At 30.9% G+C, this 23942-nt stretch overlaps 2 protein-coding genes across 7 annotated transcripts; one reads left to right on the top strand and one right to left on the bottom strand.

The window, feature by feature from the left end:
• The first annotated feature begins 12792 nt into the window (after positions 1 to 12792).
• Positions 12793 to 23175, top strand: LOC101211280 (calcium uniporter protein 4, mitochondrial). Of its 3 annotated transcripts, none has more exons than XM_031883297.1 (3): positions 13284 to 13371; positions 14821 to 17280; positions 17370 to 17631. In XM_031883297.1, the coding sequence occupies exon 2, from the start codon at positions 14849 to 14851 to the stop codon at positions 17267 to 17269; it is 2421 nt and encodes an 806-aa protein (XP_031739157.1). In that variant the 5' UTR covers positions 13284 to 13371; positions 14821 to 14848; the 3' UTR covers positions 17270 to 17280; positions 17370 to 17631. The 3 variants fall into 3 exon arrangements, with proteins under 3 accessions (XP_004147815.1, XP_031739157.1, XP_031739156.1); XM_031883296.1 differs by lacking the exon at positions 13284 to 13371 and adding an exon at positions 14089 to 14367; XM_004147767.3 differs by lacking the exons at positions 14821 to 17280; positions 17370 to 17631 and adding an exon at positions 22454 to 23175 and having other exon boundaries at positions 12793 to 13371.
• On the bottom strand, positions 17484 to 21713 carry LOC116402876. 4 transcript variants are annotated; one of them, XM_031883301.1, is made up of 9 exons: positions 21267 to 21712; positions 20292 to 20365; positions 19647 to 19655; positions 19413 to 19559; positions 19016 to 19327; positions 18799 to 18942; positions 18257 to 18715; positions 18051 to 18146; positions 17484 to 17952 (listed from the first exon to the last, which is right to left on the bottom strand). In XM_031883301.1, the coding sequence occupies exons 2-9, from the start codon at positions 20355 to 20357 to the stop codon at positions 17734 to 17736; spliced, it is 1452 nt and encodes a 483-aa protein (XP_031739161.1). In that variant the 5' UTR covers positions 20358 to 20365; positions 21267 to 21712; the 3' UTR covers positions 17484 to 17733. The 4 variants fall into 4 exon arrangements, with proteins under 4 accessions (XP_031739161.1, XP_031739162.1, XP_031739159.1 ...); XM_031883302.1 differs by having other exon boundaries at positions 21346 to 21712; XM_031883299.1 differs by having other exon boundaries at positions 19647 to 20365; positions 21267 to 21713.
• Positions 23176 to 23942: the final 767 nt, after the last annotated feature.

The following is a 23942-nucleotide window of genomic DNA, read 5'->3' as shown; positions in this document are numbered from 1 at the left end:
TGTTTTTGAAAATGAAGTATGCTTGTTCTCACTTACTTGTCATGATTTGCTTACTTATCAAATAAAAGAATTAAATTCTTAGCCAAATTCCAAAAATATATATATTTTTGGGTTAGATTGATTCCTGTTGTGGGGTATAAAATATATGAGTAGGATACATCTATATGTATATATATTAAATGCAACATAAATAAAATACACAAGAAAGGTAAGAATGGTATGTAATGAGTGTGGACGCAATATTTTCCTCTTTCTTTATACTTAGTAGATTATGATTACGGCCCTACAAATCATAAACACTATCATATTCATATCAATTATAAAACTTTATTCACACATTAATGTATACATTTTAATCCTATCAATTTGAACCATAATGTGAAATCTATTTTCAAATTTTCACAATTTCAACTTTTGTATAGTACAAAAGTTACTTCAATTTTATAATTAAAATTGATCATATTTTAGTTTAACAATTGGGGTAGAGGAATTCATAGCAAAGATGTTACAGTAATTAGTAAAAAAAATATATATATAAAGTAAGAATTTTGGAATAGGTAATAATAGTTAAAAGAGAAATTAAAATGAAGTGTATTAGAAAATAAAAAGTTAGATGGAAAGAAAAAAAAGGTTGTTTAGTAGAAATGTTAAAAGTAAAGTGTGTGGGAGTTGGGAGGGTGACGTGATGGGGTTTCCGTTAAAAGTCGCAGTGTGTGTGTGTGTGCGCTACTGACTTAGGTGTGAGTGGAATTTGAATTTTAAATGAAATTGAATTCCCGCTTCCCCAAATGGAAACTTCATTCAAAGAGAGTGTGTCGTCGGTGCTTCTCATGTTTTACCGGGCCCTACCCTTTTCTCTTATGGGCCTCCTATTGGGCCTCCTTTTGGGCCTCTCCCCTTTTTCTTTACACATTAAATACCAAAGCCCAATTACATATTAAAACTAACAAATTATATTGAGAGTCCACATGCCAACACCTAACCCCATACAAATATCCCTAACACTACCTACCTTCTCCCACGTTTCATAATAAGAGCATCTTAACCGTCGGTATCCATAAGTTTTATGACTTACATAAATATTCATCATCAACATCCATATTTATTGATAATAATATTTGTAAAATTGAGATAGATGTATTTTAATCTTTGAATATAATTGATATTAAATATGTATAGATTCAAGTTGTGGGTCTCATGTATTATAGAAAAACAAATTTAGAAAGGGCCAAAAACTGTAAGATGGTTACATAACTATTCCACCTCATATTGGTAATATATAGAATTGTTTTTTGGTTTATATAAAAGCTTAGTCTCCATCATACACCTAACTATGATAAAGTTTTCAAATTATGAGGTGTATTTCTTGAATTATTTGTTTTTTCAATAATTTGGTGAATGAAAGAGTGACACAAATTTTGTCAGGACATTGGAATGTTAAATGATTGAATCAAAAAAGATTTGGATGTGTTAATGAGTTGGTCAAAATAATGTCATTATGCACTCCACAATGTTGGGATTTTCTTTTCTTCATTTCTTTCCCTACTTTTTCTACTTTCATCACTCTTCAGTAAAAAAAATGAAAAAAGAAAGATCAGAATATAGTTGAGTTCTAATGTTTCTATTTTGATTTTTGAATGGGGAACAATATGTCTATATAATTAAAATTTTAATTTAACTTTCAATTATTGTACTTTTTGACTAACTTTGAATGGGGAATTGAGTTGTTTGTGACACAATGAAGCATTATTGCAAGAGAAATAGGTCCAAAAATTGTCCACTCACAAACACACAATCACTTGATTACACATAAAATATTATTAATGAAAATTTAGTTTGTATTGGTGATGTAGCTGCTTCAATTTGGAGCTACATCAATCATGCTTCATATTTTCAATTAAACAAATAATTTCTGCTCTGGGACTTCTTAATTAATTTTAATTTATTGTTTGCAATAATAATTTTATTTTCATATTTCTTAATAATTAAAAAAAACTAATTAATTAGGAATTAAATGATTGTATAATTTATGTATTTGCTTGGTCTTCTAAAATTGAACAAATTTAGATGGTGGATGATAAGTTAAATAAAGGAAACCGTAGATAGGGTTGCCTAAGGTTAACCATAATAATTAAATTTGTTTATATTGTGTTGTTTTACGAGTGGACAATGCCAAAACTAATAATAAACAAATACATTATTAGCTTTTATATATGGATTGGTTTTATTTTCTCTAGGTTGAAGGTTTTTAACTTGTACACTCTCACTACTCATAAAGTTATACAATAATAAATACTCAATTTTCTTTAAAGATTTTATCCCATCTCATCCCAATCAAATTTCCATTTTCAAAAATTGTACGTACAACTTTCATGAACCATCTGCTCTGATACTATCTTAAACTACAAATTCAATCCAAAAGCTTAAGTTGATGGATGAAGGAAAATTTAATATAGTATCTAACATTAAATGATACCACACAATTTGGTTATGATCACAACAACAAATTCATGGTAACTTAAATAATACCACACGATTAAGTACATGATTGATAATTAAGCTTTCCAGTTGCACCTAATATTATAAATTGGATTGTGTCAAATAAATTAGTTGATCGAGGCTATGGTCCAACCTCAATTCAATCTTGTTGATTAAAAAATATTGGCTCCAAGCCTAACTTTTTACCTCAACTCAATTTTTTGGTTTTAAGTCCACGTAATAACCATGACAACTCTAAAATATAAACCCTACTCTTCAAATTGAAGAGATCGAAAAAACTTCAATTCTAAAATTCTTAGTCTTTAAACTCTAAAAGTTTTGAAGACTTAACCTCTTAAGCTTTGAAACTACTTAAGTTTGAAGATTTCAAAGTTTGAAAAACTAAACATCGAAACTTCAATGCTTTGAAAATTTAAAAATCAAAGACTTAAGAGATTAAAACTTCTTTAAGTTGTTGAAGACTTTGAAGCTAAAGCTCCAAGAAAATTTGAAAAACTCAAATTTTCTTTAATATTCGAGAGAGAACACATTAAAAAAAATCATGATTGCATGTTTCAAACATCAAACAAATTAATCAATTAAGAGTGTGTATATACCGAGCATCATAATGAACCACACAAAACATGATCAAGGTAATTCAACCAAGAACAAAAGTACAATAGTCGAAGCTTAGATGCTCAAGGACTTCAACCAGAACATTAGACGTACCCTACCTAACTTAATTTCTAAATTTCTAACATTATCTCCAATGTGATAAATATAAAAGAAAAACAAAGAACCAACTAAAGGAAAACAAAAAAAAAAAAAATCTAGAAATTGGACTTAAAACCACGAAACTATGGCTTAGTAAAGAAAAATTTTGTCCACTTTCTCTCACACAAAAACCTAAAACTAAAAAGATGGGAAGAATTAGTTCAAATAAAATGAAAATAATAAAAAAGGAACCTATACTAAAAGGTAATAAAAATCTTGGTAGCGTCGATGTAGCGAAATTTAATTTTTTAAGGTTATGTTCAATCGTAGTTGTCTACATCATCCATATTTGTCACTAATCGCCAAGTCTCCGTCCTCCACCCCTAATTTAGAACGTGGGTCACTATCTTGTACAAGACAAACACTGAAACAAAAAGGATTAATGCCAACATATTAAATATCATGCAAAAATGTTCGTTCAATTTTAACGAACTCTTTGTCTACATCACTCCAAACTTTCATTATCTTTAAGAAGAATCTCCCTAACAGAATAGATAGATAGAGGGAGGAAAAAAAAGCATTCATGCAAATAATTTTTTTCATAATCTATATTTTTGTCATTAAAAAATGAGGATTATGGTGGTTAAGTTTAGTAAGAGAAGTTGTGTACTCTTGACATCCAATATATATCTGTTTAGTAAGTGGGGTTGCGTACTGTTGACACCTACAATAGAAGAAGTTAATAAAATATAACATGACTTAGTCTTTAATGGTAGATATCATAAATGTTTTAGGTTAAACAAAGAATGAAATTTACAACCGACAACTTTAACTTTTCAATTGCTAGATCAGAACGTCTGTTTATTTCTTTTTTTAGGACTAATTAATGTGATAAAACTGAAAATTCAAATTCAAAATAGAGAGGAAAGTATGAAATTTAAATGTTAAAGAAAAAGAGATGCTTTTTTTTTTTTTCCAAATAATAATAATAATTAAAAAAAGGAATAGAGAAGAGGCAAAAGTTAGTTTAGGAGGTGGCGGTAAGTAGAAATGGGCGCTTCTTTATTTCAATCGTCTTAGGTGTTCCACACCTCACAATTATCACAAAGATAAGATAGAAATGTAACTTTTTTTTATTCTATAGAAAACTATTTATTAGCTTTAAATCCTCATTTTCTTTTCCTTTTTTTTTTTTGTTTTTTTGTTTCACTTCACTCAATAAATTTTCAAATTATTTTTTTAAGTCCTTAAATTTGTATTATTGTTCCATTTAACTTTATTTCATTTGGCTCCATCAACTTTTTAAATATTTATTTAATTGAAAAATTGTATATACGATGAAAATATTTTTAAAAAACAGTCGATAATACATTTCTTTTTACCTATTACAAATATAACAAATAATTATAATCATACTAAATAAATATTATTAATTTTTAAATTTACTATATTTTTATAATTTAAAAAATGTTATAAATTTTTTACTATTTATGGAAGCACCCGTTTTTAATTTTTAAATTTGTTCCATTTTAGCAGCTTGGATTTTAAAATGTCAATTTCTATCTTTAATTTTCTAATAAACAGCTGTTTTTAATTTATTTTTGACAAATTAATAGTATATAGTTTTGAGTGAGTGTATCGTGAACATAATTCAAATGAAGTAAGGTAGAGACAATAACCTTTTAAATAAAATATTTGAAGAAATCATATAATAGAATAATTATTTTAAATAAAAAAATGTTAAAAAAATTTATAAATATATAAAAAAAATTATAGTAGAGTGGAATAGTTGTTTTTCTTTTTAGAAAAATTAATAGTCTAGAACGAACCTTCTAAAAATTTAAAATACTAAAATAAAAATCATATTAAATTGAAAATATACTATCCAAAAACAAATTAGACTAGACAATGGTAAAAAGTAGAAATTTTGATAAAATATTTACTAACGTGTAGCAAAATTTGAAATTTTATTCAACAACAAACATTAATAGACACTGATATACTTCAATTAGTGACATGATAGACAATGATAAAAGTTTATCAGTTCTATCATTGATAGAATCTAGAATTTTGCTATAACTCATAAATATTTTAACTTATTTTACTATATTTAAAAATACTTCAATCAAATTTCCTCAACCAAAAAATCCAACAAATTAAAAACTTTTATAAATCAAAACGAAAAAATAAACCTAGAATTTGGCTTCTAGAATTTGGCTCTAATTATATGTGATTGTTATAATTGAGAACAACTCGTCATCCATCATCAAATTCAAGAACTAACATTTTTTCTTTAAGAAAAAAAATTGAGGAACCAATGAAATCATGGGTTTTAGTTAAAAAAAAAAAGAAAAAGTTGATATAAATATTCTATTAAAGATTCATATCCCTTGGTCCCATGGGCACTTATTTTTGTTTACAATACTCTTTACAATTATTTTTACTTTTGCCTTCTATTTTACTCTACACATTTTTTTCTCTTTGAATAAATGTTTATTTCAAACACAAAATTATTCCATTTCTAATTTTCAATCCAAATTAGTTTAATTTTTTTTTCTCTACAAAAAGTATTTTATACGGATTTTATATTTCTTTTACTATATCTAACTGATTTTTATTTTTATTTTTGAAAATTTTTACATTACTCACTCCCAACTAAGTGTTATTGTGAAAGTACATTGTTGACAATAATTTTGTTATTACTTGTTTAAAGTTTAGCTAAAAATTAAGAAACCAATGTATGTTAAAATAAGAGCTATATATATATATATATATATATATATATTTAAAATAATTTAAAGTAGGGGAGTTGGAGAAATTTTAACTCTGAAATAAAATGCTATTTTAAAAAGAAGAATGGGGAATTTACCTAAATTACTTTTTATTTTCTTAATTTATTCTTAAAAAATAAAAGAGTGTACAAATATAGAATAATTTAAAATGTAGAGTATAATAAAGGTGTACAAATGGATTAAAAAAATAGTTGGGTTTGGAAATATAAAATAATGTATTTAAACTTTAAATGAGAAAATAAAAAGTGGACATCGTCAGAAGAACAAAAGAATGGGATTTCTCACAAAAATAAAGAAATAGTCTACTTGGCTTTCACGTTCTTTAGTGGGCTTACGTTGATTCCTTTTAATTACCAACCAAAAACTTCTTTCAAATTTCTAATCATATGTACTCATCAACATTCTGTTTTTTTTAAAAAAATAAACAAATAAATATCAAGGTTTTAATTTCACCAAAATTTCAATTAAAATATCCATCTCTATAAATATTTTTAAAAAAATTAAAAAACTAAACTTAAATGAGTAAATAGAAACTAAACTTAAATGAGTAAATAGGCCTGTTATGATTTTATGTTATATTACATACATTTTGTTATTTAATTATTATGTTTTGTTGATTTTTTTAATGACAAATAATAAAAATATCCACTCGTCTCTTAACTGATATCAAGGAAAAGTGGAATTATCGATGAAAATATCTACAATCTAATAAAAATTAAATACTATGTTAGTAACATTAATCTTTAATACTTAATTGGTAAAACACTAGCTATCATTCTAAAAATTATGTGATGTATGTTTTGACCTTCAAAATCATTGATAAAAATCATCACATAACTAAAACATATTCTCAAACAAAATTAACAGAAAAATTATTCTAAATGACATGATTACTATCTATCATTGTCTATTATGATACATATAGACACAAATAGTAGACTATCTTCGTTTATTTGAAAATAGTTCAAATTAATTAAAACTACAATAATATATTACAAATATTTTAATTTTTCTTGTTTTCAAGATAATTCTTTTTATCATCTCTCATACTTTTAACTATATGTTTGGGAGTGATTTGAAAACCGTTAAAACCAGTTTGACCGTATCTTAAACTATTTCAAAACATAATTTCACACTTTTATTGTTCTTGATTGGCAGTAAAAAATTTCTTTTATTATTTGGTGGTTATTTTAGCAGCATCCCTTATTTTAAACTTTTCTTGTTAATTTGATGCGTAAGGGTGTGGGAGGCTTTTATGGTTGGTATTTGTTATTTCCTTATATGAATGGTTCTATATATGTCTTGTAAGGTTGGCTAGTGAGAAAGAAGTAATAAAAAAGACCTAGCAGTTGAGTTGGGGATGGTTGATGATTGTTTGTTAGTGAGATGTTGTTGAATGAAGTAGAAAAATAGTGTGTAGGGGAGGAAATGTGGTTAGGAGTTAATTGATAGAGGTGGGAAAGTATTAATGATTGAGAAAGGGAGAAATGAAATGATTTAGAGGATATAATCATATAATATTCTTTTACAATGAAGGTTGACAATTGTGTGTTGGTATGGTACATTGGTATGGTGGCTATTCTATTCTATTCTATTCTATTAGTACCTTAATTAAATTGAAACCGACGTCACGTTGTTATTCATACTTGGATTGGATTCCCACTCGACTCACCACTTTCTCCATTTTACATAAACGCCCTTCCAATATTCCTTCTTTCCCCACCCAACCCCTCATTTTAACGCACTCTCACGCTTCTCACCTCTCTTCTTTACCTTTTCAATCTCTCCCTTCACGGACAACGCTACCCTGCACAGCTTCATCATAATAATAACATTAACAATCAACAAGTGGGAGTTTTGAGTTCTTTTCCTTTCAACAAAGGATCACCATTTCATGCCTAACTTTCCCATTTATCTCATCAATTCTTCCCATACCAAAACAATTATTTTAATTATATGTGTCTGTTGCTTTAATATTGAATCTATTGGTCTTTTTGCAAATTATTTACTCTCAACATAAATATCACTAAAATTTCATTATATCAACTGTAAATATTTTTTGTGAATTTTATTTTTAAATTTGATGATATAAATTGATATGGATCATTTTATAATGATCTTTTGATTTCATCCATACCATATTTAATTGGCACAAACATTAGGAAGAGAGAACAAACATACGTGAGATTTTTTTTTTTTTTTTTAATAATCTTCCTGGGGTCTTATATGCAGCCACTTGCTATCCTCCAATTGTTCTTGTACCATTTTTTATTATACAAAAAGTTGATTCAATAGTGAATTTAGCGTCTTAGTCTTCCTTATAATATATGTTTCAGACTGACTTTCAAATTCATGTTTTAGTCCACTCTAAAACACATATTTAATTCCTCAAGATTAATTTAAAGTTGAATTATATAATTATTAAAAATACTTTCTTTCAGTGAAAGATGTTAACTATGTTGTTAGAATTGTACTGTTCTCATTATCTAGATCCATCGTCTATCAACCTACCATATATATATTTAGAGGACCTGTAAGATTGCAATTAATTTTTATAAACCTAAAATATGGTTTTTCACTAAAATTAATGAATAAATAAATTGCTAGAAAGAAAACAAAGAAAATAGCAACCAGCACTATAATCTATTTAATTATTTAATTGAACGGAAGTTATTATATATATATATATATATATAGTTCAACTAGTTAAAGATATTATTTATATACAAGATGTAATGTACTAAATTTACCCTCATTTCATAATTTATATTGTACCTAAAAAAAAAAAGGAGAAATAAGATGATCATGATATAAAGAATATAATATGGGAAACTCATCTGGATAGAAGAAACGTGGCAGGGAGCATGAGAACAATAAAATATAATGACACATCATAAAATACAAATATATATAAAGAAGGAAGGAAAATATTAATTATTTTTAAAAAGCATGCATAATTATAATAAATAATAATTAAATGTACAATAACTTTTTTAAAAAAAATACAAATATACTAAAGTTTATTAGATAAGACTTCTGCTAACAGAGACTTTTATCGATAGTCTTAAAGATTTTGCTATATTTTTAAAATTTTGTGAATCTAATTCTTTATATTTGAAAATATTCAAAAATAATAATCATAATATAATAATACACTTTCAGATTTTGAGTGTATTTAACCAATAACTCAAATACATATTTAAAAATTATTTCAATTTACTCTAATTTCTTTTACAAATGAATCAAAACTTACCAATTGGTTTTAAAATATAATTTTGAATTATCAACTATTTTAGTCCATCATTTTTTATAATGTTGAATTATTGCTATTATTGAAGTTGAGTTGTTTAGAGAATTGGGAAGCAATAGGAGAAAAATAAGTAAGTATGAAAGTTAGATGATATGATATTATAGTTTTGTGGATATTAATTATGTATATATATATATGAGAGGGGGGGTGTGGGATAAAAGGGAAAGGGGGAGTAGTGGAGTGATGTGTGAGGTATGAAAGAGGGAGGGAGGAATAATAATCCATGCTGAAATCACGTGACCATAATGGGGCAAATAGATATTCCACTAAGCACAAAGTCGAGAGGCAGAGCGGTAGAGAGGCAGCCATGCATATATAAATTAATAAACAATGGAATTGTGAGAGGGACATGAGTAAAATTAAATATTATAGTGTCCCAAAAATCCCCAAATTGTTCGGATTCCCTCTATTTGGCAATGCATCTTCGTTTGTAGCTACAACTTCAAATTATATGTTTTGTTCTATTTACTTTTCCTTCGATTTGGGAATTCTAATTTTTGGAATCTGAATCTCACAAGTTTTCCTCCCCTTGTTTTAGGAATCTCATACATCCCACCCCTTTGTCCATCATTTAAAATAATATATTTTAATAAAATGTGGGAATTAAAGGCAAAGCTAATTAATAAAAAGAAATGGTCTAAAAGGGATGAAGCTGGAAAAACAAAAAAGAGGGTGTTGAATCGTGAGGAACAAGTAATAACAAAACTCTAAACTTAAAACATTAGGAAGATGTATTGTGGTATGTACATTGCTAGGCTGCTAGCCCACCCCCTCCACGCACTATGCTCCAATGCCTTTGGACCACTCCCTTTTTCTCATTCATTTAATATTTTATAAATTATTAAACTACAAAAATAAAATACTCACAACTCTTCAAACTTTCTATCCAAAATCTCCAAGAATTTATGCAAACATCGTTAAAGGTAATAATGTTACTTATATTTTGAAAAAATAGGGAAAATAACGAAATTGTTATAAATACTATTAAATAGATGCTTATTAGTGTGTTTAGTGGCTAAAGTCACATGTTTTATCTCTATCAATCATCCAACGTTCATCCTATGTGTTTATAAGATACACACCTTTAATGGTTATGTAACTTACCTTATGCTTGTCAAATTGCCTATAAATAGTGGCATTTTGGTAGAATTGTAAGATGCACTCATATTGGAGGAGTTAATTCCAAATTAGTTGGAGAAAGTGGAGAAATTTTAATTTTTCTAATTTTCTTATTTCTTTATTTATTATTTTAATATTATATTTTTTCGGTTTGCGTATTCTGGTTGTGCCTCATTTTCACAACACATTATCAGCATGAGCTCTAGTTGTCCTAAGAGTATGTCGATTTTTTCTTACTCATTATAATTAATATAATAAATGTTGTTTGATTCTAAAAGTAATAATTATTTATCATGGAAGTTTGATACAATGAAATGTTATTAAGAATATGATCATCATAAAACAATTATTTTATATTTCTTGATACATTTCAATTACTCTACCACAACGTACTAAGATGAGTCCTCAAAGTAGGCTAAAAATATATGTTGGATTTGATTTTCCATCAATTATTAAATATCTTGAACCCCTAATAGGTGATGTGTTTACTGCACGATTTGCTAATTGCCATTTTAATTAGACAAAATTTTCAACATTAGGGGGAAGAATTAAGAAGTTGAAAAAAGAAATTACATAGGATGTTTTATTATTGTCTCATTTAGGTCCTTGTACAAATTAATGTGAACTTAAATTTAAGGAAATAATTCATTTGCAAACTATAGTAAATCAGTTACCAGATGCATTTGTAGATGCAAAGAAAGTAACAAAATCATATATAGTAGCTGCAAATGTTCCACCAAAGATTAATATCTCTACACAACAAGTTGTCATTATGAATCTGGAACATGTCAAAAGTGTGGTAGACTAGTAGGTTTCAAAGATAAAAATCCTTGAAAAAATAATCAAGTCAATAACTCGATTAAAGATGTGGATTTTCAAAAAGAAATCCAAAATTTAACTTTTGACAAAAATATCAAAGAAAATAAAACAACTGAGTATACTAATGAGATCTCAATAACTTATGTCACGACAAGAAAAAAATGAAATGAAACTAATGTATTTCTTGACAACATTTTTACATGTAATGTTGCTTTTGATATTATATTTGAAAATTATTAGATAACTAATATGGAACCGTCATACGGAATTTGAGTAGGATTTATTTTGATTAAATCAGAATTAGGATATGATTTTGGCAAATTTTACAAAATATTCACGAGTTATAGCAAATTTTTTAAATTCTATCACTAATAGGCACGACATGCTACAATGATAATAAAAGTGTGAAGAGGGTGAGACTCGCCCGTCTACTCCTTTTTTTTCCCTTAAATTAAGTAAGTCCCCCTCTTTATGCAAATTAAAAAAAAAAAAAAAGCAATATTTTGATAATAAGTTTTAAAAATAGCAATATTTTAATAAAATATCCAAGTTGGATGATGGTTATTGTAAAATTAAAAATAAAACAGGGTTTAGGATTTTACAAATTTGTATATGAAAACGCAATAGTTGAACTCCACTTTTATTTTACTAGTTTTTGTACGTATGTTGCACGTGGATGTCATGTTATTTTTTAAAATATAAAATTAACAATATAAGTTATTGTAGCATTTGACCAAGAATTATATTTTCATATTTATCTAATGTAGAGTTATGTCTCGTTACTTTTATTTAGAATTAATATTTCATTTTTAATATTCATTTTAGTTAGTCTCCTTATTTTCAAGTTGAGTTAGATATGAAAATGTGATAACATTTCATTTATTTTCTAAAAAAGTTATATTATATCTTTAAATTATATTATATTATGAAAGATTATTGAAAGATGCATAAGTTATAGAGAAGAAAGAAGAAAAATAAATTTAAGTAATATATAGAAACATGTTAGTAACTACTGTGGAATAATTGACGTAGAAAATATCAGTATATATAAAATGTTAGGTTTTTATGAGATTAAATAGTTAATTTATCGTTTTTTACTATTTTAAAATTTGAATGTTTGTAATAAATCTTCGTAATCCGTTCATAGTTGATACATAATATAAAGGTTATATATATTTCTAAGGGAGGAATTTGAGAATGTGTAATTAAAATCATTTATTTGAATTTAGTTTCCTCATATTTCACTTTTCTGACTCTGTTTGTTTTGTAATATTAAAAACAAAATGATTTTTTTTTTTTTTTTTTTTTTTTTTGTTACATGTCCCTATAAATATTTTAGCATTTTATATAAAAAATAAATTAACCTTTGTAATAATATTTTTATGGTAAGAAAAAAAATGACAAATGATTGAGATATTGTAAAATTTGATTGAATGCTGAGGTAAGATTTGATAAAAAGATACGAATGACACTGCTGGACCCACTCTAGCTTTCACTTCCTCTACCTTCGGATATTTAAACCCTTTCTCCATTCTTCCTTTCCTCATTCCATAGCTATCTCCTTCTAATTTCTCCATATCAATGGCGCTCCGCCGATCATTTTCCAATGCCTTTCGTCCTTCTACTTCCACTTCCCCTTCCCCTTCCCCTTTCTATTCTATCTTCCGCCGCCACTACCTCTCTCCTCCCGCCGATTCTGCCGGCAAGTCTGTTTTCCGACGCTTCCTTCAGAGGAGAGCCATCTTTCATTCACCTTCCGCCTCTCGGATTCCAGAGCTTTTTTCCATGCCTGTTGGCGATGAGCTTCGAGAGAAGCTCGGAGTCGGAGGTAGCAACATTACTAGTGGAGATCGAATTCGTCTTGATGGCCTTATTCACCCGGCGTCCGAGCGCTCTGTTTCTGGATGTGGAATTTCAATCGATGATGCTAGGAAGATCATAAGGCTATCGCAGGTTGAGAAGATTAAGAACAAATTGAGAAATGTTGGGAAGAGTTGCATCTCTTACTCGGAGTATACTCGGATCTGTGCTGAAGATTGTGGGAATAATGAGGAACAGGGTGCGGAATTTGCTAAGTTGTTGGATGAATCTGGAAGCGTTATTGTTCTTGGGAATATTGTGTTTCTTCGTCCGGATCAGGTATAATTAAGAATTCAAAAATTTTGATTAACCAATATGAAGAGTTAAGAATTTGGGACAATTCAATTCATTGTTTTATGGAAATGGAATTCTGATTTAAGCGGAGGAGGAAGATGAAGATGAAGAGTTATATAACTGGAGGAATGTGCAGACTAAAATTCATAACTACTATTTGAACAACTTTTAACTTGGACCTAACAAACATGGATTGTTCTTCAACTATACCAATACAAACTAAAAATATATTTACAAATTAGTAAAACAATTACCATATTACCATAAACTATTATTATTTATATTTATTAGTAGAGTATTGCATTTGGTACATGTTATTAACAATTTTGTTATTTAATTTTTTTTAAGAATATATAAACTTCCTTTTAGTTTTTTTTTTATATATATATAACAAGATATTTGTAAAATATAACAATATTTCATATATTTCAATATCAAATCCATCTAGATAACAATTTAATTTAAAGTTTTAATATATTTTATAAGTATTTTTAATCATTTTATAATTTACTATAAAGGATTTTGGGAAATTGACAAAAATAGGCCAAAAATGGGGTATAAATAGAGTTTTAGGATTGATTGTAGAAAAGTTGAGATTTAGGATAAATTGGAGGTGAAATGACGAAAATACCCTCTTTTAATTTTAATTCACATTTGCTCTTCTCTTCTTTTCCAACCCCTCTCTCTCTCTCTTCAATGTCATTCACGTGAAGAAAAAAAACAGAATTGCGAACGCAGCCTTCTTCTCCTCTCCTCATAGATTACGTAAAGGGAAAAAAAAAGAAGAATCCTTCTCTTGCAGTCTCATAGATTACGTAAAGAAAAAAGAAGCATTTCTCCTCCTTCTCATAGATTATGTAAAGGAAAAAGAAAAAAGAAAAACTCATTTGCGATTCTTCTCCTCTCTCAAAAGTTTGTCAACTTTCCGCTTTACTCCGGTGTCGTTCATCATCTACTCCGGCGAACATCTCACGCATTGTGGTTTGTTTTAATTTTTAAATCCGAATCTGAATTGTGTTGTGTTATATGTATATATATTTTTGCATCTTAAATGTATAAATCAAATATTATTTTTTATTGTTTCAAGTTGATTTAGGGTTGATTTAAGGTTGCTTTATAGATGTTTCAAATGATGTTAGCAATTTATCATTATTATTATTTTATCTCGCAAACATCTGGTAGACATCTCGCAAACATCTCGCAGACATCTTGCAGGTTCTTAAATTGAAATGTTTAATCTGAAATGAATTGATTTAGGGTGACTTTTAGCTATTGTTTTTTGTATCTCGCAATATCCTAAACATTTTGTAGCTGTCAAGATCGTAAACATGTAGGGTGTGACTATGCACGTTTTATTTAGTATTTACCTACTGTTTTTTAATAAACTTTGTTTATGTGATATGTCAAATGCTAACTTCAAATCATTTTTTGCAGCAATTGAAAAGTATAAGGTGGTTTAAGGATGTCACATATTCCCATGTTAGTGCGTTACGGTGGTATGTGGGATGAGAGGCGAAGAAAATACGAAGGAGGCATGTTAAAAGGCATCGTTGTCAGTAAAGAAATAACACATAAAGATTTACAGGCAGAATTATATGACCTTGCAGAAGTTGACCCTTCAAAGTTCGACGTAATGATAAGATGCATATATGAGATAAAAGTGGAACACGAAGCTCCTACATTTGAGTTAAGCAATGACCGTGATTTGAAGTTTTATCTTCTTAGTGAAAATCCATTAAAGGTCCCTTTATACGTCTCATTTGAGCCTAAAAGTAATCAAAGCAAAAAAGTGTTAAGCAAAGATTACAATTCAGTATCTGGCAGCAACCAAGCTCATAACTTAAACCCTCATCCTCCAATTGTAATGGATACATTAAATGAGAATGAAGTCCATGTTCGTGAAGTTGAAGTTGGCTTGTGTGATAACGTGATAGGGACCACTTCGGCTATATGGGAATCATATGAGTCATATGATTCGAAAGATGAGACTTTTACATGGGAGCCAGTAGAGATGAATAGTGAATCATTTGACATCCCACAACATAGAGATGGTCCTACAAAAGATTGCAAAGGAAAATCTAAAGTTCGTTACAGCTCTTCTAGCCAAAAGTTGAAGACAGACATGAATGATTGGTCCGAAGAAAGCTCTACAAGTGAGGAGTTTGATGTAGGACAAATATTTTTTTCCAAAAAAGATTTGTCAATGAGATTAAGTGTCTTGGCAATGAAAAAAAATTTTCAGTTTGTAGTAAAAAAGTCTACAAAAGAGGTTCTCTTTGTTAGATGCATTGACAACAAGTGTGGTTGGAGACTGCGAGCGATGAGATTGAAGGATTCAAATATATTTAAGATTAAAAAGTATGTCAAAGTTCATTCGTGTTCTCTTGACGTTTTGAATCGTGACCATAGGCAAGCAAAATCTTGGGTTGTTGGAGAATTAATAAAGTCAAAGTTCAAGGGAGTCGGTCGTCTATACAAACCGCGTGATATCATAGAAGACATGAGGCAAGACTATGGCATAAATATGAGTTATGAAAAAGCATGGCGCGCTAGAGAAAATGCGTATGAACGAGTGCGCGGGTGTCCTGAAGAGTCATATAATCTATTGCTTAGATATGGTGAAGCTCTCAAACTTGCAAATGTAGGTACAATATTTCACATGGAACTTGAAGATAATCGTTTCTTCAAATATCTTTTTATGGCTGTTGGTCCATGTGTTCGAGGATTCTTAAACTGCATTAGACCGGTTATAGTCATGGATGGAACATTCCTTAAGAACAAATATCGGGGTCAGTTGATAGTTGCTGTTTGCTTGGATGGTAACAATCAAATTTATCCTCTTGCCTTTGGAGTGGTGGACAGAGAAACAGATGCTTCAATACAGTGGTTCTTAGAGAAATTGAAAGGTGCAATAGGAGAGGTGCCTAATCTAGGCTTCGTGACAGATCGAAAAACATGTTTTTCTAAGTGTATTGCATCGGTTTTTCCCTCCGCATTCCATGGACTTTGTGTCCAACACTTGACTCAAAATTTGAATGATAAATACAAGAATGACACTATAGCTACTTTGTTTTACAATGCATCTAGAACATACCGTGAATCAACGTTCTCAGAAGCGTGGAGAAGTATTCTTGCATTTCCTAATGATTCAGGAAAATATTTAAACGATGTTGGAATAACACGTTGGTCTCGTTTTCACTGTCCAGGAAGACGATATAATATGATGACAACAAATATAGCAGAGTCCATGAATTCTATACTGAAAGAACCTAGAGATTTGCCTATTGCTTCATTCCTTGAACATGTTCGAGCTTTGCTACAACGTTGGTTTTGGGAGCGTCGAGAAGAAGGCATTAAAGTGACGTCTACATTGACTAAATGGGCAGAGTTAGTTCTACAAAAGAAACAAGAACGAGCTTTGACAATGAAAGTCAACCCAATTGATTGTTACCAATTCCATGTTAAAGATTTAGATAAAGAGGAGGTCATAAATCTTCATACTCAAGAGTGCACTTGTAAGGAGTTTCAAGCTGAGCAACTACCATGCGCACATGCCATTGCTGTTGCACGGGATCGCAATATAAATGTTTATAGCTTATGTGCTAACTATTACACTAATGAATGTTTGTTGGCAGCATATTCGGAGGCCGTCTACCCAGTTGGGAATCAGTCGGAATGGAAGACAACCGAAGAATATGTACATATGACTGTCTTACCTCCGAAAGTAGTCAAAAGAGTTGGTCGACCGAAGAAAAAGAGGATTCCAAGTGTCGGTGAAGCACCAAAATTGCATAAATGTGGTCGATGTAAAGAAACAGGCCACAATAGATTAACGTGTACCAATCCAATTTCATACATCCAGAAGTCGAGCATACAAGATTAGTACCCGTCTTGGTACGTAGTAATAGTTTTATACTTGCTTGGTTTGTGCTTGCGTTGTTTGCATGATCACGATGTAAAAAAGGTTCATTTTTTTAATGCAGGTGGAAGATGCTTATAAAATTGTGTCCTGTGTTGTTTGCAAGATCACTAAAGTCATCTCACTGACAATTCTAAGTTGAAGACTTTTCTTCTGCAACTTCAAGACTTTCCTTCTCTTTTTTTTTTATCCTACAGTGAACTGTTTATAGAATATTTACTCCTTTGGCATTTCAAGCTTTTTGAGAAAGACTTGAAATCCTATTATGACAATATTGTGTGCTTTAGAACTCAATAAATGCTCTCCTTTTGCTACTGCAGTATTAATGATGCAAATCTTGCTGATTACTTTTAGTTTTTACATTCATCTTCAAGGTTCAGCCTCTGTTAGTTTTTACAAGGTTCAGCCCTTGCTGATTACTTAAAGGTTCAGCCCTTGCTGCATTTGAAGTCCAAGCATAATAGAATCCAATGATTGCCATGGATATTGAATGGAGAGTAAATGTAATCAACATTCACCCAAGGATCTTGACAGTCTTGTTTTGATCCGACAACATAGTCAACCAACCGATACTCCTCCTTCCAGTGAAATGGTCGATTCTCTTTAATACATTCTTGGTATTCAGGCCACTTCGCAACTAATAGTCGCTGGAAGGAAAAAAAACACACATGCATGTATACAATGAGACAATAAGACAAATATCAAAAGCAAACTCAGTACATAAAGTATGGTTGCGAGTACAAACCATGAATAGTGTGTCTACAGTTGTGAAGTTTTGAGCAGTAGGTATCATGGCTGTCTTAATGTTGAAGCGAATGAGAAGAAACAGTGCATCCAAATGCTAATAGAAACAAAATAAAGCATTTAATTCGGTTATGCGATCAAACCAACTTCTTGAAGGTACTAAGTGCTCTAAAACTGTAAATAAGAAATAATGAGAAAAGTTCTAACCTCATCCGCCAACCACCGACGACACATGAACAAGTCTCTGAAAAACTCCTTCGATTTTTTCCCGTGAAAAGTTTCACGCACCTCATCTTTCGTACGCTTGTCTGTGATCCAAGCTCTGAGTCGATCTAAATGGGCGTCAGGTATTTTGTGCATAGGATCATAGACGGATGGTTGAGACTGAGAGGTGGTGGTGATTGATTTTGTAGTCCGTTTATCTAAAGCTGTGAAGGGGGTTGACAAGTATACACTTGCACGCTTGCTACGTGCGGGCCGAACATGTGGTCGTTCAGTGGATAATGGTTCTATTTCCATGACGTCTGAATCAAAATAAGTAAGACTTTTTACTCCAATTTCCTCGTTCAAATCGTCAACGACGTCTACTGGCTCCTCCGAATGAATATGAACCTTCTTATCCAACTCATCCATTGTGTCATCCTCCGTGCGGTTTGCTTCGACACCCTATGGAAGGTCAAAATGCATTACTAAGGATAAAGCATTAGTAAGGATGATTTTCACCCCACTACAGAACTTTGATTCCTAACCTGCTTTTGACGTTCAACATGTTTCACCCCATCACTTGTGTCATCCTCCTTGGGCATCCTCAACCAAGAAGGTGTACCGGGTGTGTCAACATCTTCGGTCTGGGCATCATGACCTTCAACTCCCGTGCAGTCTCCTTCTTCACCCTTTGGAAATGTCAAAATGTATTGGTAACGTTAAACAAACTTTGAAAATGTTAAACAAACTTTGATTCCTAACCTTTTTTTGAACTTCAAGGTGTTTCAATATAGTCGACAGCATTGATTTTAGGCTTTCACGTTCATTCTCGAGAACCGCTACTCGATATTTGAGTTTTCGAACAACTTCTTTCATCTTAGACTTCCACTTCTTCTTTTTCTTACTCTTTTTGCAGTCATTGTCATCATTACTAGCTTCTCCTGGTCGTTTTGAATCACCATTCTTCTCAGAAACGGTGTTATATGGATGAGTTTTCTCAACAAGTTCCCCTGAAGACATTCTTAGATGCTCCTCCTCTTCAGGCATCATCTCAATTACCACGTTAATTAAGAACTACAAAGTGGAAATGTAGTTAGTTAGTCAAAACATAAAGGAACAAAGTCATGCATTCGGTAAGTTACTGTTTGTTGATACTTACCATTGGTGAGTCAAACACCTGCCTCTGTAGGACATGAGACTTCGGCGATAGTTCGCACACCCACCTCAGCATTCGTGGTATTGCATCGTTGCTTACTTTATGTACACCACATTCAGTGATGGTTGGTATAGACTCATATGCCCAAACCTATTCCATGTTCAACAAAACAAGTTTAGCAAGTGTCCCAAGATATATGTATATATAAATATGTGCATAGGAAGTAAAGTAACATACCTGTAACGCCTGCGGAAATCCCATGACAGTATATTTTGTCTTAGTTGATTTATTCTTTCCCTTCGCATGTTGCATGTCCAAGGCTCGTTTTAAGGCAGAAAGTGTACGTCCAAAAACCAACCCTCCCCAATCGTAATTGTTAAATGTGGTCCAATCATCTGCAATCCTAAATAAAGTTCGGTCCACTTTCGTCCGCCTATCTTTTCCTAACAATGACATCTCTATAAAGTAAACTAGAGCTAATTTAACTATGTCATCGTCATCGTCATCCCCCTCGTATTCCACAAATGTGTCCTCTAAGTCACTTATATAAATACACTTTTTTTGTTCGAAGAACTTCTCCAACAACCTACTATTCCCAACCAAATCAATAGGCTCTGGTTGAGAACTCCATAGACCCGTCATCATATTAAATTCTCTCCTTCCAAAACTGCACACGACTTCTCCTATCTTGAAACTTATGTGATCAACCCTTTCATCTTCCACCTCTCTTAACAATAAGTAGTGGATGAGCGGCCCATTAAAGATTATATTCAGATCCAAAAAGTGGCCGAACTTTGTATTTCTAAATAAGGTTAATTGATCCGGTTTCAATTTAGCCTTTATTGTACGTGTACTGTTTTCTAAATGTGCTAAACTACTTACTATAGACTGAAAATGATGAGCAGGGTCAATCTTGTACATGGGACCGTTAGTTGATGTCGAAGCCATACTGAGACCTGCATAAAAAAAAAAAACTAATTAAATATAATTGCATAAGAGACTTACTTAACATGGATGCACTAGCATCTTGGGACTTCTACTCAAAATTTTGGAAGGTGAGAGATAGGTGCTGATAGGTGAGAGATGATGAAAAACTTCAAGGCAAAGTTGCTAAGTCTAATAGAATTGCTAACCCTATAGCCTTAACACCTAGTAGACTAGCTAAACATGCATTCTAAACCGTTTAGGAAGTTTACACTCTTATATTGGGACTTCTACTCAAAATTTTGGAAGGTGAGAGATAGGTGCTGATAGGTGAGAGATGATGGAAAACTTCAAGGCAAAGTTGCTAAGTCTAATACAATTGCTAACCCTATAGCCTTAACACCTAGTAGACTAGCTAAACATGCATTCTAAACGGTTTAGGAAGTTAACACTCTTATATTGGGACTTCTACTCAAAATTTTGGAAGGTGAGAGATAGGTGCTGATAGGTGAGAGATGATGGAAAACTTCAAGGCAAAGGAAATGGTCTTTCAACAATGCAGCTTATGATAATGTCTTTAGAATACAATATTTAGAATGCATGTTTAGCACATATCTATTGTACTGGTAACTTTGCAGAGTTTATATGGGATACCAAATATATGTTCGAATTCAAGTTCTAAACTCCAAGGTATGGTTTTTCTATTATTACAGTACATTGCAAAGGAAATGGTTTTTCTTCCTAAAAACAGAATGGCTCCCACGGTTCTCTATGTCTGTGTGCATATGACATGCATTTCTTCTCCAAAATGTGCCAAAAAACAAAAAACTCACATCTTAACAGACAACTTAAACAAACAAGATGGAATACTGTAATAATAAATAAGCTACAACAGACTAACTCTAAAAAAAAAACTGAGATTTTATTACTCACTTGACTTCAAAGATGATGGATACGGCACTGCCAATGTAGAGGAGTGGATAAGAAATGGAGAGGTCCGGTGAAAACAAACCTGAAATCGAAATGGATGGAAGTGGAGAAGCGTCCGCCGGAGATGAAGTCGAAATGGAGACCCGTGCAGAAGAAATGGAGACGTTCGGTGAACAAGTTGAAATCGGAAAATATAGCGGAGAGTCGTGAAGAAGAAATGGATGGAAGTGGAGAAGAAATGGACGGAAGAGAAAAACGTTCACCGGAGCCGGGAGAGAGTTGAAGAGGGTAACTGCAGACGCGGGAGAGTTCAAATGCGAGTTTACGTTTTTCTTTTGAACGGCCTTCTGTCTTCGGGTTGAAGAAAAGGAAAAAGAAGAAAAGAGGAAGGAAAATAAAAGAGGGTATTTTCGTCATTTCACCTCCAATTTATCCTAAATCTCAACTTTTCTACAATCAATCCTAAAACTCTATTTCTACCCCATTTTTGGCCTATTTTTGTCAATTCCCCAAGGATTTTTGGTACTACCTAATTTTTCTTTTGTCAAGAGTCCTTTTTAGCAATTTTTTGAAATGACCTTTTAAAGCCTTTTATTTATTTATTGTGTTTAGTTTTTCAATTTGAGTAAATTTATTACAATTCTGATAAATATTTTTTGAACGGCAAAAGTTTCTTGGCTGAAATTAATACAATAGAGACATCAAAAGAAACTGAACTTTTGTTTGATTAGTAAAACAATAATAATTTCTATATTTTAAACATGGAATAAGATTGTAATTAAGAAGGACTAATCCTCAAAAGAAACTAAGATTGAATAATCTTTATTAAGTCGTCTTTAATCAATATAAGTTTGAAGATTCATACCCACGTCTTAACAAAAAAAAAAAGATTAAACTAAAAATAGACAAATAGATATATCGTTAAATCTCATTAACTTTCAAATTCCAACGGAAAGAAAGAAAAAAATGGTAAGAAACAAAAAGATTACACGTAGCAAAATGAAGAATTAGAATTCACACTTTAAGTAAGGTAGTTAAAACGTAAACTCTTCACTAAAACTAAATTTAAGGTTCAAATCTTTCACGTCACGTTAAGAAGAACCGAATAAATTTTTAATTTAGAAAAAAAAAAAGAAAATAAGAAGGGAGATTTAGTTGATTTGATTTGGGTCCATTTGAAACATTGACAGGTGGCAAGATCAATGGAGAGAATGATAAGTGGATCAATAGCAACACCAAACGACCCAAGACTGAAACAACTACAAGAAATGGAGAAACAGAAAGCAATTATTGACAAAAAGGCCAAGGCCCAAGTACAAGCCGAGCTAATTTGCGGATTGGGCCTTATACTAGGGCAAACATTGGGCTTCATGAGGCTAACTTTTTGGGAGTTGAGTTGGGACGTAATGGAGCCCATCTGCTTCTTCGTAACATCCCTTCACTTTGCACTTGGCTATGCCTTCTTCCTCAAAACTTCCACAGAACCCACATTTGAAGGATTCTTCCGACGTCGTTTCAAAGCCAAGCAAACCAAACTCATGGCCTCTCATAACTTTGATATCAATAATTACAATGAACTTAGAACAATTTGCTATCCATACCATACACAACCTTTACCACATCAAGACGGACCCTTCATTTCTTCCCCTCATGCTTTATCGTAGTACTTTTTTATTTTAATTACTCCCAACATTTTCACTTCTATTGTGAAAATTTGTAGTTTAAAACGGATTTGGACTTGATGCATACAACTATGAAGTGTTTATGAAAACGGGGGTAAAAAAGATGATGTAAATTTCTCTACTTTCTTTTTTTAGATGGAAAGTGAAATTTAATTTTAGTGATTTTTTTTTATTATTATTATTATCAATAGTTCTTTCTTTATAAAAATTGTTCAAATGAAATGGATGGCATGTCACACATTTATTTATATCTATACCCTGTATAAAACAGATCAAATGGAGAGAATCTAATTTAAATTCGTATCTTGTCCTTCATTTTTATACATATACCTATAACAACTATCCAAAAATTGAATCGCAACAGTATGGTGTCTCTTGAACCCTACATCTCACACCGTATAGAATTAAAAGAGTTTTGGTTCATCGTCATTTTAGTGAATTTTTCTATAAGTGTTTTCATTATATGGTTAGAGATGTAGGATTATCGAGAGAGTTTTGGTTTGTAGGATTATCGCGAAAGAGTTTTGGTTCTATTGGAACTGATATTGCAAATAATGCATTGAGACATAAGTTAAGCGTCTGAATCTAGATGCCTAGAAACAGAACGCTTGGTGATGAAACGCCTAGTTTAAACATTTCTTGACTCTGTTCGAAGAACAATACTCTTTTGAAATTTTATTTGGAAAGCCCACTAACTATTCTTTACATAAAGTGTTTGGTTGTCTTGCATATGCCTCCACTTTATCTACCAATTGTACTAAGTTTGATCACGAGCTCATCCATGCATTTTTTTTATATCCTCCAGGCATAAAAGGTTATAAATTATTTGATATGACTAAGAAAACATTTCTTGTATCCAAAGATGTCCTATTTTTTGAAGACTTATTTTCTTTTCAAACTCATATTAGAGAGCCCTTGCAGAAAAATCGTGACTTTTTGGACTAGTTTGTTCTACCTTGTCCACTATTTGATGTGCCTAAAACAAGTTCAAGCAGTA

The sequence above is a fragment of the Cucumis sativus genome, chromosome 3, assembly GCF_000004075.3.
Source record: "Cucumis sativus cultivar 9930 chromosome 3, Cucumber_9930_V3, whole genome shotgun sequence".
In the NCBI taxonomy this organism is placed as follows: Eukaryota; Viridiplantae; Streptophyta; class Magnoliopsida; order Cucurbitales; family Cucurbitaceae; genus Cucumis; species Cucumis sativus.
This window is presented reverse-complemented; position numbering and strand designations above follow the sequence as displayed.